Consider the following 16,975-nt stretch of genomic DNA (forward strand, 5'->3'; position numbering starts at 1 on the left):
TGGTAGGCACTTTTTTAAACACTTAATATACATCATGTCATCTAATTCCCACCACAGGAAATAAACTCTATTATTCCCAGCTTACAGATGCTGAAACTGAGGTTCACAGAGGTTAAGTGACATCTGTGTGGGTGCAGAGGAAGAAAGTAGAGAAAGCTGATTCAAGTGCAGGTCTGCCTGTTTCAAAGGTGCCTAGAGTCTTAAATTTCCAGCTTAGATTTAGAAATTTAAGAAATAGACTTATGAGGATCACAGGTAACTTGTGTGTCAGCCGTGTGTGTGTGTGTGTGTGTGTGTGTGTGCACGTGCGCGCACGTGTGTGTTAAAAGATGCATATGAATATTGTTGCACATAACCTTAGGGGTCAATGTAGATATGGTATGTGAGAATCGTTGAAATAAAGAAAACTCAATCACCTCAATCTGAGTTAATTCAATGACATTCTCTGTTGCTCTGCCCCTGTCTCAACTTCATTTCTTCATCCCCAAATTAGAGATTTAAATACTCATAGCAGCACCTTCCCCTATATCTGGAAATGGAATTAGCTGGGATAGTGGGTAGGGCTCACAGTCTTTGTTTCTTGGAAGGTCTTTCTGCTATCATAAAGTATATTACAATATTGCAAAAAAAACAAGGCCCATTGGCAGCCAAAACTTTTAAATAAAAGGAGGTTTTAAATAGAGCAGAAAATACAGCTCGGGTTGTGTATGTTATCATATGGCATTTGGTGGGGTCTGATGTGCTTTTGTACTTTGGTCTGGGCTTACCTTTGGACTTTCTTTCAGTCTGGTCGAGAACTTCCAGGTGTGGAGAACGAGGTGGCTTCCTGATTTTGAATTTCCCCACCATCCCGGAGCCCTCGATACCCCTCCTGAGCCTTTCATAAAACTTGCAAGACCAAATGAAACCACACACGACCCACATCCTCAGCACGACTCAAAGACAGAAGACAAATTTGAAAGGCGTTTCCACTTCCAGCAGCTGCTGCAAGCCCGTGAGTGTGGGGAGTAGGGAGTGGGATGTTTAAGAAGCAGAGATAAATGTACCCCAGCAAGAGGAATCTCAACAGTAAATGCCCAAATACTGACTAGAAGTAAAGACTTGATAGGGCACCACATTTGCTATGGGGAAGATGACTTTCCAGAAACGAAGGAAGATCTGTCTGTGCACATTGAAAGGGCCCACTGGGTACCTGGGAAAATCGACCAGAACAACCGACTCAGAAACTATCACAAAACTGTCAGACTTAAAGATTTAAAAAACTTCTTGAAGCCTCTGGCCAAAGGATAATTTACAAAGACAAGAGGCTGAGAGACATCAGACTTCTCGAAAACAACATGCAAAGCACAGCAACAGTGAAGCATCATGACCATCATGAAATCTAGTGTCAGCCAAGATTATTACATCCAGGAAAGCTGATTTTCAAGTATTAAGCCTACAAGTAGTGTTAGACGTGCAAGATCCTAATACCACCAATATGGGCCCCTTCTGAAGAATCTCCTAGATGGTGAGTACTATTTAGTCAAAAGATGACTGAAAAAAACAAACACCAACTGAGGATTTGGGATATTTAACTGTAGAGCTGAGATGGAAACAAGGATGGAGTGAGTGTAGAAGAATAATATGGGAGCATCAAATGTTCTAGCCAAGTAGAAAGAACGCAGTCCCCCAAAGGGGAGGAGATGCATATCAACAGCACAGTGAGACATTACTTCATACCCACGGGGATGGCTGTAGTAAAGACAGCTAATAGTACACATTGATGAGGATGTGAACAAACAGGAATGCTCAGATTGTTCCAAAATGTGAAACGTAGGCTTCCTAGATGACCCAACAGTTCCACTCCTAGATATATACCCAAGGGAAATGAAAACATTTGTCTTCACAAAAACTTGTACATTAATGTTCATACAGCATTATTAATGATAGCTAAAAGTGGACATAATGAATCATCAACTAATGAATGAATAGAATGCGATGTACCCACAGAATGGAATGATGATTGTATTACAACATGGATAAGCACTGAAAACCTGCTAAATGAAATAAGCCAGCCACAAAAGACCACAAATTATATGATTCCATCTACATAAATGTCCAGTGTAGGCAAAACTCTAGAGACAGAAAGAACTAATGGTTGGTTGGGGCTGAGAGAAGCGGGGAAAATGGAAAGTGATTGCTAATGGGCGTAGGATTTCTTTTTGGAGTTATGAAAATTTCCTAAAATTGATTGTGGGGATGCTTGTGCAGCTCTGTGGATATACTAAAAATCATTGAATTGTGTACTTTAGGTGGAATAGTTGTGTTATGTGAATTATATCCCAGTAAAATTGTTAAAAAGAGGGAGAGAGAAGGAAAAGAGAATAAAATAATTGTGTAGATAAGAGTTGATTGAAAGATACCACTTAAAAGCAACATATCATATGATCAAAGGTTAGTAATAAAAAAAAAACTAGGGCATTATAAAAAAGTATTAATACAAAGATAAACACTAGAAGAAAAAGACAAGCCTTCCTACACTTATTTTATTTTATTTTATTTTATATTTTATTGTATTGTTTATCTTATCTTATCTTATCTTATCTTATCTTATCTTATCTTACCTTACCTTACCTTACCTTACCTTACCTTACCTTACCTTACCTACCTTACCTTACCTTACCTTACCTTACCTTACCTTACCTTACCTTACCTTACCTTACCTTACCTTACCTTATCTTAAGTAAGCTCTACACCCAGCATGGGGCTTGAACTCACGACCCTGATATCAAGAGTTGTATGCTCTACTGACCTAGCCAGTCAGGGGCCCTGGCCTTCCCAAATATCTAAAATTTTTAAAAAGCAAGAAAAGATAAAGTAGAGAAAGAAACACAATAAATGTAGTACAGAACTTACAAAATACTATGACAGAGTTGAGGCCAAACCTTAACACAACATGCTGTACTCTGTTTACTGTAACTCTTTGGAGATCCACAAACCATTGTAATATCATGTTTTTCATTCCTAAAGCAATTTTTGTCTTTTGAGGGGCAATAATCCCTTACTGAAAATGCATGATATACATGAATAATAACCAGTTAGTAGATGCAACAGATGAAAAAAAGTCCCATTTACATTAGTAAGAAGAAAAATAAAATAAGGGGTGCCTGGGTGGCTTAAGTTGGTTAAGTCCAACTCTTGATTTTGGCTCAGGTCACGATCTCATGATCTCATGGTCGTGGGATTAAGCCTTGCAATGGGTTCTGTGCTGGGTATGGAGCCTGATTAAGATTCTCTCTATCCCTTTGCCCCTCTCCCCTGCCCTCTCCCTCTCTCTCCTTCTCAAAAAAAAAAAAAAAAAAAGAGAGTTCAAAAATACAGATACAGATGTATCTATGTATGACAAAAGATACTGAAACTTAACATGTGATACCGATGCATTGTATAGACAGACCAGTGGATTGGTGTAGAAAATTCAGAAATGCCTCACTTGCATATAAAAAACTAGTATGTGCTAAAGGTAGTGTCTCAAATCACTGGGGAAAATATGGTCTTCTAAATAAATGGTGTTGGGACAACCGGGCAGCCATTTGAAAAAGTTAACATTAGATCAGCCCTTCCGCCAGAAGCAAGAATGCCCTCCAAATGGATCAGAGATCTAAATGTAAAAATTAAAGCTATACAAGTAAGTAGGAGAAAACATAGGGGTTTCCTTTTTAATTGGGCAGAGAAACCCTTTCCAACTATGACCACTTTGTCAACATTTGTTGCTGTTTTTTTGTTGAGCCATTATAGTGTCTGTGAAGTGGTAAATCATTGAGGGTTTGATTTGCATTTCACTAATGACTAATGTTATTGAAGATCTTTTCTTGTGTTCGTTGGCCATTTGTGTATCTTTGGAGAAATGTCTATTCAAATCATAATCTATTTTAAAGTCTGGTTATTTGTTGTTAAGTTATAAATGTTCTTAAACACTCTAGATACTAGACTCTTATTTTCTTCTGCAAATATTTTCTTCTATTCCGTGAGTTGTATTTCACTTTCTTGATACTGTCCTTTGGAACACAAAAGTTTTCAATTTTTAGAAAGTACAATTTATTTTATTTTATTTTATTTTTTTTTGGTTGCTTATGCTTTAAGTATTGTATCTAAGATACCATTGTCTAATCTAAGGTCACAAAGATTAACACGTATGTTTTCTCCTAAGAGTGTTATAGTTTTAGCTCTTGCATTTAGGTCTTTGATCCATTTTGAGTTATTTTTTTATATAGCATGAGGTAGGTGTTCAAGTTCAATCTTTTGCTTGTGGAAATCCAGTTGTCCAAGCACCATATTTTGAAAAGACTATTCTTTTCCTCCTTTGGTTGTCTCGGCACTGACTGTTGTGGAAAATCAATGTATATAGATGTGTGGGTTTATTTATGGACTTTTGATTCTAGCCCACTGCTTCAGTTATTGTCGCTTATAACAAGTTTTGAAGTCAGGAAGTCTGAGTCCTCCAACCTTTTCTTACTTTCCAAGATTGTTTTGGCCATTCTGGGTCATTTTTATTTCCATGTGAATTTTAGGATCAGCTTATCACCTTCTGCTAAAAAGCCAGTTGTAGTTTTAATAAGGATTGCATTGGATCTGCAGATCATTTTGGTGAGTACTGTCACCTTAATATTTAGTCTCCCAGTATATGAACAACAGGTTGTCTTTCTGATATGGTCTACCTTGATGAGTATTCCTTGTGTACTTAAAAAGAGTATGTCTTTTGTTCTATAAATGTCCATTTGATCCAATTGATTGATAGTTTTGTTTAGGACTTCTACATATGGTTATTAAGAGAGGAGTGTGGAGCTTTCAAACTGTAATTGTGGATTTTTCTATTTCTTCTTTCAACTTTATCAGTTTTTGCTTAATGTATTTGAAGTTCTTAAATGTGCATATACATTTAGGATTTTATTTTATTTTTTAAAGTTTATTTGTTTATTTTGAGAGAGACAGAGAGAGGGAGGGAGAATCCCAAACAGGCTCCATGCTGTAAGCACAGAGCCTGACGGGGGCTTTATCTCATCATGAAATCATGATCTGAGCCAAGATCAAGAGTCAGATGCTTAACTGACTGAGCCACCCAGGTGCCCCTACACGTTTAGGATTTTAATGTTTTCTTTTGTTTAGGGTTTTAATTTTTTCTTTTTTTCATTTTTTTAAGGCTTTTAATGTTTTCTTGATGTATCTACTTTGTTATCATTACGTAGTATCCTTCTTTATTCTGACAATTTCCCTTGTTCTGAAGCTGACCTTAATATTAATTTAGCTTCTTTAGCTTCATTTTGATTAGTGTTTATATTTGATTAATATTCTTTGATTGCATGGTATCTCCTCCAATCTTTTTACTTTTAATTTATCTATGTCATTACATTTAAATTGGGTTTCTTGTAGACAGAATCTAGTTGGGTCTTGTTTTATTTATCCTATCTAATGATCTCTTTTTACTGGGGGGCTTAGACTTTCTCTTTAATGTAATTATTTTTATTGGATTTAGGTTTACATGTTATTATTTGTTTTCTGTTTTTCACCTCAGTTTTTTGGTTCTGTTCCCTTTACTGTCTCTTTTGATTATTCAAATGCTTTTGTTTGTTTTGTTTTAATTTCTCTGTTCTGTTTTTTGCTTATAATCCTTGCATTATTTTTATAGTGGCTGTTCTAGAGATGGCAATATATGTGCCTAATCATTCATAGTCTTCTTAGACTTAATGCTTTACCATTTCAAATAAAATGTAGAAGCCTTACAACTATGTAAATTCTTTTATGTTCCCTCTTTATGTTATAATTGTCATATATATTACAATTACTGGCATTGAAAGCCCTGTCAGATATTATAATTTTCATTTTAATATCAATAATATTTTAAAAAAATTTTAATGTTTATTTTTGAGAGAGAGAGAGCACAAGTGGGGAAGGGGCAGAGAGAGAGAGAGACACACAGAAACCGAAGCAGGCTCCAGGCTCTGAGCTGTCAGCACAGAGCCTGATGTGGGGCTTGAACCCATGAACTGTGAGATCATGACCTGAGCCAAAGTCAGATGCTTAACTGACTGAGCCATCAAGCACCCCAACATCAATAACATTTTAAAAGAATGTTTGAAGAAAACTAGTCTGTTATTTTTGCCCAAGTGTTGTGGGTTGAATTATGTCCTTCAAGAAAAGGGATGCTGGGGTCCTAACCCTCCAGTACCTCAGACTGTGCCCTTATTTGGAGATAGAGATAGGATCTTTAATAGGCCATCAAGTGAAAATGAGGTCATTTGAGTAGGCCCCAGTCCAGTATGACTAGTATCCTTATCAAAAGGGGAAATTTGGACACACGACACACACAAGGAGATTATCACGTTGAGGATGAAGGAAGAGATCAGGGTGATGCATCTATAAGCCAAAGAGCGCCAAAGATTGCCAGCAAACCACCAAAAGCTGGGCAAAGCTCTCTCTCACAGCCCTCAGAAGGAACCAACCTTGCTGACCCCTTGATCTTGGACTTCTAGCCTCCAGAACTGTGAGACAAAACTTTTCTTTTGTTTAAGCCACTCAGTGGGTAGTGCTTTGTTATGGCAGCCTTAGCAAACTAATACACCAAGTATTTCCTATTCCTGTTATTCTTCTTCCATTCCTTAAGTTCCAGATTGCCTTCTGGTATCATTGCTCTGCAGACCAAGCAGCTTCCTCAAGTGTTTTTAGTGCTCTATCTTCAAGTTCACTGACTCTTTTCTTCTGTTATCACTCCTCTGCTGTTGAGCCTGTAATGGGCCGAGTAGTGTATCCCCCAAAATTCATGTTCATCTAGAACTTCAGAATGTGACCTTATTTGGAAATAGGGTCTTTGGAGATGTAATTAGTTAAGGATCTCAAGATAAAATCTTCCTAGATTTAGGATGGGCTCTACTTCCAATGACTAGTGTTTTTAAAAGAGAAAGTGCAGGGATATTTGGACACAGAGAGGCACAGAGGGAGGAAGGCCATGGGAAGGGGGAGCCAGAGGATGGAGTGATGCTGTCATAAGCCAAGGGGCCACCAAGAGCTGGAAAAGGCAAAGAAGAATCTCCCTAAAGCTTTTGGAGATAATGTGGCCCCGCTGACATGTCATTTCAGACTTCTAGCCTCTAAGACTGTGAGAGAATAACTGTTATTTTAAATCACCTCGTTTGTGGTCATTTGTTTTGGTAGTCCTAGAAAACAAATACAGAGTCCTTCCTGTGAGGCATTTTTTTTCTGTTTAATTCCAGATTGTGTATTCTTTAGCTTAAAATTTTACATTTGATCCCTTTTTGTAGTTCCTATTTTTCTGCTGATGACTTCTATCTTTTAATTTATTTCATGAGCATTTATCTTTACCTCTTGGCACATAGTTGTAACAGCAGCTTTAGATTATTTATTGGACAATTCTGACATCTCAGGTTAGGCATCTATTCATGATTTTATTTCCTGATATATACCTGGTCCTTTGTATGTTGAGTAATTTGGGGTTATATCCTGCCCATTATATTACTCTGGGTCCTGTTAAAATCTGTTTTGTTTCTTTTCATAGGAAATCAACCTACTTGGTTTCAGATCACAGGTTTTGTCCCTCCTCTGATGGCCACTGTTTCCAAAATGAAGTGTTTGAAGCCTTTGCCATGCTACCTTCTGTTGGTCACATGCACGACCAGCTCACAGGTGAGCCTGGGTTTATGTCAGCCATATACAGGCTTAGAAGATGCCTTCTCCCTTCTCTCTGGGTTTCCCTGCTACCGTCACTTGTGTGCTTCCAGGAAGCCCATTTCTGATTTTTCTGGTTAGAAAGATGGCTTTCTCTTGGAGTTTGTGAAATCATTTCCAGGGAACAGTGATAGCCTGGCCATCTCTTAAATAGGGTGTGTGTGTGTGTTATGTTTAGGCACGATGTCTCCATGGTTTCTTTGAGTAAATGTGAAGGGTGTTTCACCTTACCTACCTAGATTAATGAATGTTAGTTTAAGAGTTATTAACACTGGTGACAGATTATGGCCCTTATACCCAAGGCTGTAGCTCACGTCTTATCCCTGAGAATGCATTCTCATCACTTGCCATAACTCATTCAAGGTTTGCTTTTCCTCATGCTTCTGGACAGAACAGGCGAGATAATCACCTGGATGTGGTGGGAAGGGACACTTATCTGTGAGGACTAACCTGGAGGACTGCGAGAGGTGACGATAAGGTTCCGGTGTGTGCACAGCTCTCCACAGTCACATTTTAGTGGAAACACAAACACGTCCTGCAGGGTTAGGCAGCAGCAAGGATCCAGGCAGGAGCCCATCCTTTTTGTGTACCCTGAAGAAGAACTGATGGTGGCATAATCCTCTCTGCCTGGTCTGGGCCAGGGGCCCTTGCAGGGGCAGAAAGCACCTGGCTTAATCTTCCAGGGATGATGGTGGCATGGGCCAGTACTTTAGAAAAACAGCTGGGGGCAGTGGTAGCACTTCGCACTTGACTTTGTGGGTTCAGCGGGACCGGTCTGGCAGTTAGTGATGAGACTCATGGAAGGGGGTAAATGAGATAGCACCCTGTAACAACACTCTTGTTGCTGATGCTTTTCTTTTGGCGTACGTTCACCTCCAATAACAGTGTAACTCCAAAAGGCTCCAGCACAGGTGCAAGAAAGTGGAGGAATTAAATAATGGCTCAGAGGGAGCAATAGAATTTTTTTCTAGTGACTGCCCTCCCTCCGCCTCCAACGTCAATAACGCAGTGACTTGACGGATGTTTGTAGCTCGCTGTAGCATTTGGTTCCAGCTGTGCACATGGCAAGGGCAGCAGTGGGAACATGGTGTTTGCCACCTGCTCGTCACGTTCAGATGGGTGAGAACGTGTGTTTAAGTATGGTCTGTGTGCGTGGGTGTGTGGCCTATGTTTGTGTGTCTAAACTTCTATTTGTGAGGATTATATCACAGCCTAGGTGCCCAAGCTAACGAGGCATGTAGTTTTTTTTTTTTTTTTTTAGTCAAGTTTGAAAGAAAGAAAGAAAGAAAGAAAGAAAGAAAGAAAGAAAGAAAGAAAGAACAAGTAAGCTATTAATACTACCTCCTACCCAGTTTCCTCACTCCCTTAGATGAAGTCAAGGTATATTTTTGGTGTTGCCTGACACTTTAATTACAGATGTAAATTCAGGACAAACAGATCATTTAGCTTAAGCAGCTTTCATTTATTGGTAAATTGCCTAGCTGACAGTTATAAATAGAACATCTCTCACTGTTTCCATTTTTTTTTTTTTGTTTTTAGGAGAAAAAAATCTATAGAGAGGTAATAAGAGAGAGAGAGACAGAATATGAGAGAATCCTATGCTGAACCACCCCTATACTGAATCCTATCCCTGAACTAGTTAGGATACCTCAACTAAATCCTGATTTTGGGAAGAAATGCTAGCCACCTTAGGCACCTTCTTCTGGGCCTTTTATGTCTTGGATAGTATAATCGAAAGTAATACCCATTCATTCACTAATTCTTTCATTCAGTCATCACACAAACATTCATCAAATATCTATGCCTGTGTGTCTTACATTTTGGTATTACTGGATTCCTCAGGTATTCATTAAAGACATAAGTCCTACTGTAGTCCTGTTGAATCTCCAAGGGGTAGGTCCCAGAAACCTGAGTTTTGGAAAGGCTGTTTTATGTTCTAGGAATGCAAAGGTGAACAGAACAGTCCTCCCCCCTTACTATGCCATCATTCAAGTGAACAGGTGAGCTAGTGCAATAAAAGTTCACCCAAGCCATGGAAGAAATATGCACAGGCGCCCATGAGACAGAGTGGTGACCTCCACCAAGGAGAGGATACAACTCCAGGCTGGCACCATCAGGTAGTGCCGCGTTGGCCCTCCATCAGTCATGGGGAAATGTTCAGTATTGTGTAGAGTGTGCCTAACGCTTTCTCCAATGCAGTAGCATCAGGTGTGGAATGAAGGGATGCGTCTGGCCCTCTACTGTCCTGCCCTCGCAGCGACAAGCGGACTAGGAGGACAGGGATATAGGGAGGATCTGACAGCTCGCCAACGCTTTCATTTCTGATGAGCCTCTTGGAGGTTTCTCTTTGCAGTGTGGTAGAGGACGGACACCCTCAGAAAGATAGTTAGAAAGCTTACTGGGCTTATAGTCAGGAAACTCCAAGTCCAGATCTGACCCTTACCCTGGGCAATCTACTTAACCTCTCTCAGCCTTGTTTTCTCCATCTGTAAAGTGGGGTAATGTCCACATTGCAGAGTTGTTTTTGGAATTATATAAAAAATATGTAGTACATAAACTGCTCAGCATTGTGCCAGGCAGGGGGTTAGTGCTAATGAAAAGTATTTATTTTTATTAATAGTAGCAATCGCAATGGACCCCCACAGGTGACTCCTTGGCCACGAAAAGTCAACCTCCATATTACAGTGGCTCTCAACCATTCTGCCTCAGATCCCTGAGGACTGTGTCACCCTCTTGGCTGTCCCACCAAGGCAGTGATTTTTAATCTGGGGCACTTCTTTGTAGCTTAGGTTGGCCTCATCAAAATCCTCAGGTCATTTGGACACTCTCTTCCTGCCCCCCGCTGGGATTTACTGCTTAGAGCAGTGAGTCTTGAGTGTGTGTGTGTTAGCATCTGCCGAGGAACTTTGTTAAAATACACATGCTGCATCCCACCACAGCCCTGATGAATCATAACTTCCCTGGTGGAGCATTGATAAATGTATTTTACGTTCCCGGGCAATGCTGATATACAGGCCTGGTTAAGAACGATTATCTTTGTGGATGTCTCTCTGCTTAATGCTGTCTCATTCAGCTAGCACGGCACTAAAAATTCTAGCAAAAAATAATGGTGTCCACGTGGCTTTTCAAAGCTCAGATAGACACCGTGTGTCCAACTAAGGAGGTGATAAGGTGCATGTATAAGAGGAAGAACTTGGCACATGAAGGCCCTGTACACAGCCCCGCCTATGATCATACTAGGTACTTAACAAAAGATAGCCCTTGTTGTTTATTGGTCTCAGAGACCTTAGTTCCTTGAAACACCTGTTTTCATTCTAGTAGAAGACTCCAAACCTAGGAATTGCGGAACTCACTGGCTATTTGGGAAGCATTTAGAAAATGGGACAAGAGGTGTCATACACAGGCTGGCAGCAGAGATCCAGAAAGGAAAGTACCGTGGCCTCTGTTTTCCTTTTCCTTTTTGCTTCCGAAATGAGACAGGGAGAGCATCATATTAGCAGCTGGTGCGGCCATGGACAGTGATGGCTGTCCGATACTCACTCCCCGAGTGTGAACAACACCGTGATCCCCAGACTGCCTCAGGCTTTGCTTTTGTCTTTCTTATCATTCATACTTGAAGTCAGGGGCTCCTGGTCGCTGTGCAAAAACGAGTATAATCACATTTCCAACCGAGCCTACTGCAATGTTTCTGCCTCACCATGAGACTCAGAGCCGAGATTTGAGTAGATGGGAAGTGAGGGACTCAACAGAGGGAGGAAATTCTGTCTTTTCAGCCCACAGAAGAGGGCATTTTTGGCTCCTGAGAATTAAGACTGGTGGAGGAGTTCACCCAGCTGGATCAGAGATTGGGAGATAAAGGTACTGAAGTCAGATGAGACATCTGTGGAGTACTTTCAAAAAATAAAGACTTCATGACAATGTATGGCAAGAGCTTGAATAACTATCACTGGTGCAGGCTCTCAACGACGGTTGGGGCTGAACTCCACGCTCAAGGTCCTTAATTTGTCCTTAGCCTCCAGCCAGACCTGCACCCTGCCAGGCAGAGAGGTGATCTGTTCGATCTGGAACCTCCAACTTTGGTGACTACATATTCTGCTTTATCGGGTCCTTAAATAAAGGCAACTTTTCTGTTAATCTCTCCTGTTAACAGTTCCTATCGCCCTGGGCTTACCCTTAAACTGCCTGCCTATTAGAAAAGTGCAGACAGCACAATACAAGCTGGTACTCCAGCAATTGTTAAGATCTATTGTAGGACATCCAGCATGCTGAGAAAAACTAGCCATTCACCTCACTCCATGCTATTCCTATCAGAAACAATGTGGAAAATATTCTCTCTTCTTTTGGCCAGCACCCCCCTCCTTAACTGAAAGATGATGTGCCTGCATCTGAAATGGGGGCGAGATGGGGTGGAGTATAGCTTTCCTGCCTCTAGAAAGACAAACTCGTTCACAGCAGGCCAGAACTGGTCAATCATTAGGGCAGGGTCCAGGCCTCTCATATTTGCGGGAACGGTGGGCTGTGTCAGTCCAGCATGGAATGCCAGTCCTGGCCTCTGAGCCTGCTAAGCCCTTCCCGGCGTGACTTTACCAGGCGAACTCCCACTCCCGACACACAAGTACATGCTTTAGGAAGATTTCTTCAACGTGACAAAGTGCACTTTACAATCTGGGTTCTCCTTTCCCGAGCTCGGACCCAAACTTATCCTGAAATAGGAGAAGGCACTGTAGGCAAAGACTGCAGAGGCGGAAGAAAGCGCCCGGCATGGCAGCGGTGACGACGAGTTGCCAGCAGGTGTCAGTGCGCCCTCGCTCAGTCGTGGCGCGCGGCCTCCGCCGCCAAGACCCCTCCTCACCGCGTTCTAAGGAGGTGCGGTCCAGACCCGCGACGGCCGGGTGTCCCGCAGACTACTCTGCGGCTAGAACCACAGGTGGCCTCCTCTTCCCCAAGCGGAGCTCCAGACTCGGGCGGGTCCCGCTTCCCGGGGGTGCTTCCCATTCCGCAACTGGGGTTCGATCCGAACCTGTGCCTTCCTTTCTCACCAGAACCCCACTCGCCTCGCCGCCAGGAGCACTTGCGGTCGAGGGTGGCCTGGCCCAGGACCAGCGTGCTACGGATGCTACTTGTACCCGTGGCGGCTTCTCCCGATTCGGGCCCGGGTCCCCAACTCTCTTTCCTCCCAGGACCCAGCTGGATGGGGAGCACTCCCGGGTTCCCGCTGCTTTCTGTTCCGCGGGCCCGGAGCTGCGCGGCCAATTCCCAGCAGGGGCCGCTTCCACTCCCGGGGCACGCTCTTTAAACCCCTCGCTCACGGTACCCGCCTCTCCAAAGTGCCCGTCCCGGCCGGGGGGCAAGCGCTCCTCAAGGTCCCGCGCGGGGCGCGGGCGCCAGACCCGCGGAGGGGAGGCGCAAGGGGCGGGGGAGGGTCGGTTTCCCACGTGGGGGCTGACGCCGGCTGCTCGGCAACGCTGGCTTGATCCTGGGGCTATAAAACCAGTCCACGGTGAGCGCGGCGGAGCAGCAGAGGCTCTGGCTTCGGTGCAGACGCCCAGCAGCCGGAGCGCTGCCGCCCGGCCACCCCCAGCAGCCTCTCCCCCTAGCCCCGCGTTCCTGCCCCAACTCACGGTGCCCTCGGACCCCGGCCCGTCCGGCTGGGCTGCGGCCAGCGCCCGCAGCTCGCCGGGCCAACGCCCAGAAGACCCTCTGCCTCGGCCGCGGCTCCCGGCGGGCCGGTCGCCCACCTGCCCCGGCCCACCTGAGGACGGGGGCGTCTTCATGCGGCCCGCACAGCGCTCACCCCGCCGCCGTCGCCGCCCTAGAGCTCCGCGCGCTGCGACCCAGCCCCAGCTGGGCACGCAACTTTGGAAGTCCGGCGGCGCTCCGAGAGGCGGTAGAGTCCGCACGCTGGCCCCAGCCCGGGCCCGGCCGGCACCGCCGCGTCTGGGGGAAGCGGGAGAGTCGGTATTCGCTTCGGGGATATAAGAAGACAGGCGCGAGACCCCAGGCCCGCGTCAGCGCCCTTCGGCTGCCTCCCGGGGTGGGGGCGGGCCCCGCACACGGTAAGACCTCTTGCTTTCGCTCGGGCTCAAGAGTCAAGATATAGATATATTTTTAAAAATTTTCCGTCATCCTTCCAAGTCCTCAGGCCACCGATGGTGTTTGTTCTCCCTTCTTGAAGGATCTCTCTCCCTTTCCCCATCGGCTCGACCTACTCTCTCCCGCCGCTTAGAAATAAAACTTGTGCTGAGCTGGGAAAGAGAAGGCGCCCACCACGAGCGCCGCAAGCGCAGGCCGGGCGCCGTTCGCGGGAGCCGGGCCCATGGGCTGCTAGCGGCTCTCCAGCTCCGGCCGGCGTCCCTGCGGTCCCCTCCCCATGTGAGGCGCGTAAGGGCGAGCGGGGCGCGGGAGGAAGAGGAGGACCCACGGGCGCTGGGCCGGAAGGCAACTGGCAGCAGGCCCAGGCAAGCGGGCATCCGCGTTCATGTTCCGCCAGGAGCAGCCGCTGGCCGAGGGCAGCTTCGCGCCCATGGGCTCCCTGCAGCTGGACGCGGGCAACGCGAGCTGGAATGGGACCGACACGCCGGGGGGCGGCGCCCGGGCCACCCCTTACTCCCTGCAGGTGACGCTGACTCTGGTGTGCCTGGCCGGCCTGCTCATGCTACTCACGGTGTTCGGCAACGTGCTGGTCATCATCGCGGTGTTCACGAGCCGCGCACTTAAGGCGCCCCAGAACCTCTTTCTGGTGTCTCTGGCCTCGGCCGACATCCTGGTGGCCACGCTAGTCATCCCTTTCTCGCTGGCCAACGAGGTCATGGGCTACTGGTATTTCGGCAAGGCGTGGTGTGAGATCTACCTGGCACTCGACGTGCTCTTCTGCACCTCGTCCATCGTGCACCTGTGCGCCATCAGCCTGGATCGCTACTGGTCCATCACGCAAGCCATCGAGTATAACCTGAAGCGCACGCCGCGCCGCATCAAGGCCATCATCGTCACCGTGTGGGTCATCTCGGCCGTCATCTCCTTCCCGCCGCTCATCTCCATCGAGAAGAAGGGCGGCGGCGGCGGCCAGCAGCCGACCGAGCCGCGCTGCGAGATCAACGACCAGAAGTGGTACGTAATCTCGTCGTGCATCGGCTCCTTCTTCGCGCCCTGCCTCATCATGATCCTGGTTTACGTGCGCATCTACCAGATTGCCAAGCGCCGCACCCGCGTGCCGCCCAGCCGCCGGGGTCCGGACGCCGCCGCCGCGCCGCCGGGGGGAGCCGAGCGCAGGCCCAACGGCCTGGGCCCGGAGCGCGGCGTGGGCCCCGTGGGCGCCGAGGCCGAGCCCCTGCCCGCCCAGCTCAACGGTGCCCCCGGGGAGCCCGCGCCCGCAGGGCCACGCGACGCTGACGCTCTGGACTTGGAGGAGAGCTCGTCCTCCGAGCACGCCGAGCGGCCCCCGGGGCCCCGCAGGTCCGAGCGCGGCCCCCGGGCCAAGGGCAAGGCCCGGGCGAGCCAGGTAAAGCCCGGGGACAGCCTGCCCCGGCGTGGGCCGGGGGCAACGGGGCCCGGGGCGTCGGCGGCGGGGCCCGGGGAGGAGCGCGGCGGGGGCGCCAAGGCGTCGCGCTGGCGCGGGCGGCAGAACCGCGAAAAGCGCTTCACGTTCGTGCTGGCCGTGGTCATCGGCGTGTTCGTGGTGTGCTGGTTCCCCTTCTTTTTCACTTACACGCTCACGGCCGTGGGCTGCTCCGTGCCGCGCACGCTTTTCAAGTTCTTTTTCTGGTTCGGCTACTGCAACAGCTCCCTGAACCCAGTCATCTACACCATCTTCAACCACGACTTCCGCCGCGCCTTCAAGAAGATCCTCTGCCGAGGGGACAGGAAACGGATCGTGTGAGCGCCGGGTCCGCGACCCGCCAACAGACTGGCGCCCACGGCAGTCAGCGGGGATCGAGGGGAGCGTCTATATAGCCCAGCACTCTGAAACCCGGGTCCTGCCTGCTCCGTGTTTCCTGGCCCGACCTTGCTCCGTGGCCTTTGTTCTTCCCTCTCAGGGAAAGGCTGAGAGGGTCACCGGCCCCCCAGTTGTTGTTAGGGCCGCTTGTGACTTGGAACGATCTTCCTGGGTTCTTGGGCCCTCCCTAATCAGTATTGTTCCCTAAAGGTATTTTCACCTCCCCTGAGTCCAGTTCTCAATGCCGATCAGAGCAAGCAAACACTGGGCCCCAGAGGGTACTGCTCACAAAGGATTAATGGATGGGGTTACCCAGCCCTGGCTAATTGCTCTCCCCCTTATTCTAACTCTGTTTTTAAACAAATGCTCAGGGCAGCCCTGCCCATCCCCCCATCCCCCACTGTAAATACACACTATTTTTGATAGTACACGCTAGGATCCCCAATGTCTGGGCTTTTGATGCTGTTGGAGATGCCCTTGAGGCTGATACATTGTCTTTGGTTCAGGCCAACCCCCTTTGTAATGCAAGTCGTTTTCCGGTGTCATTACCTCCTGTGTCCTTTTCACCAGCAACTGGTGACTGTCCCTTGGGCCTGGACCTGCTTTGAGATATCCTGAGGGGGAAAAGATTTCTGTCCATTTTTTTCCTGTGCCTAACAGCATAATTGCCTTTTCCTATGTAAATACTACAACGAAGGACCAAGACAGAAGTAAAGGAACCTTTCTGCCATGCAGCAGCCCTGTGTATAAAGCCATTATCCTCTGATGCACCCTTCACCCCAGCAACTCACTTTAAAAGTATCTCTTTCCTGTGTCCCTCCCTCCCTCTTTCCTTCCTTCCCTCCTCTCTCCAGGGCCACTGCTTGAAGAATATGTATGTTTCTATCTTGTATGTTTCTGCACCTGCCCCTCCCTCCCCAAAAGTGCTGACTGCAAGAAATCTTTTGGCTGCTGTTTTTAGGAGTGGAAATTATGTGGAAGAAGCAAACCTGATACAATTTGCCCAAGGTAAACAGTTTGAAAAGACAAATGAGCCTGCCAAACTGTACAGTTCCTGCCCCAAGAGCTCTTAGGTATCAAAGTGTTGTCCTTTCCCCCCTGCTTTTCTGGTTGAGATCATGTCATTGATGAACTCCCCAAATCAAGGGAGAAGGGCAGAGACCTCGTGTTTACATCTGAGTTTCTACGTGTTTTAGACAGAGACTCTCTAAGGCCTGCGCTCTTATTTCACTGAAGACCAACTAATGTCAGCACATGTTGCTAATGATGGTGAATTTTTTTTAATAAAAAGTTTACAGATCAAATGTGAAATAAATATGAATTAAA

At 46.5% G+C, this 16,975-nt stretch overlaps 1 protein-coding gene and 1 long non-coding RNA gene across 2 annotated transcripts; both read left to right on the forward strand.

The window, feature by feature from the left end:
- The first annotated feature begins 293 nt into the window (after window positions 1–293).
- On the forward strand, window positions 294–11,814 carry LOC122231876. Its single transcript, XR_006209150.1, has 3 exons — window positions 294–1,507; window positions 7,547–7,674; window positions 11,490–11,814. It is a non-coding gene; the product is annotated as an uncharacterized LOC122231876 (long non-coding RNA).
- Window positions 11,815–13,193: 1,379 nt separating this feature from the next.
- Window positions 13,194–16,975, forward strand: ADRA2A (adrenoceptor alpha 2A). Its single transcript, XM_042961040.1, has one exon. The coding sequence runs from the start codon at window positions 14,195–14,197 to the stop codon at window positions 15,590–15,592; it is 1,398 nt and encodes a 465-aa protein (XP_042816974.1). The 5' UTR covers window positions 13,194–14,194; the 3' UTR covers window positions 15,593–16,975.

The sequence above is a fragment of the Panthera tigris genome, chromosome D2 (genome assembly GCF_018350195.1).
Source record: "Panthera tigris isolate Pti1 chromosome D2, P.tigris_Pti1_mat1.1, whole genome shotgun sequence".
NCBI classification, from domain to species: Eukaryota; Metazoa; Chordata; class Mammalia; order Carnivora; family Felidae; genus Panthera; species Panthera tigris.

Excerpts from the sequence above, each read along its gene's own strand:
- ADRA2A (XM_042961040.1), top strand. The coding sequence starts at position 14,195 with ATGTTCCGCCAGGAGCAGCCGCTGGCCGAGGGCAGCTTCGCGCCCATG.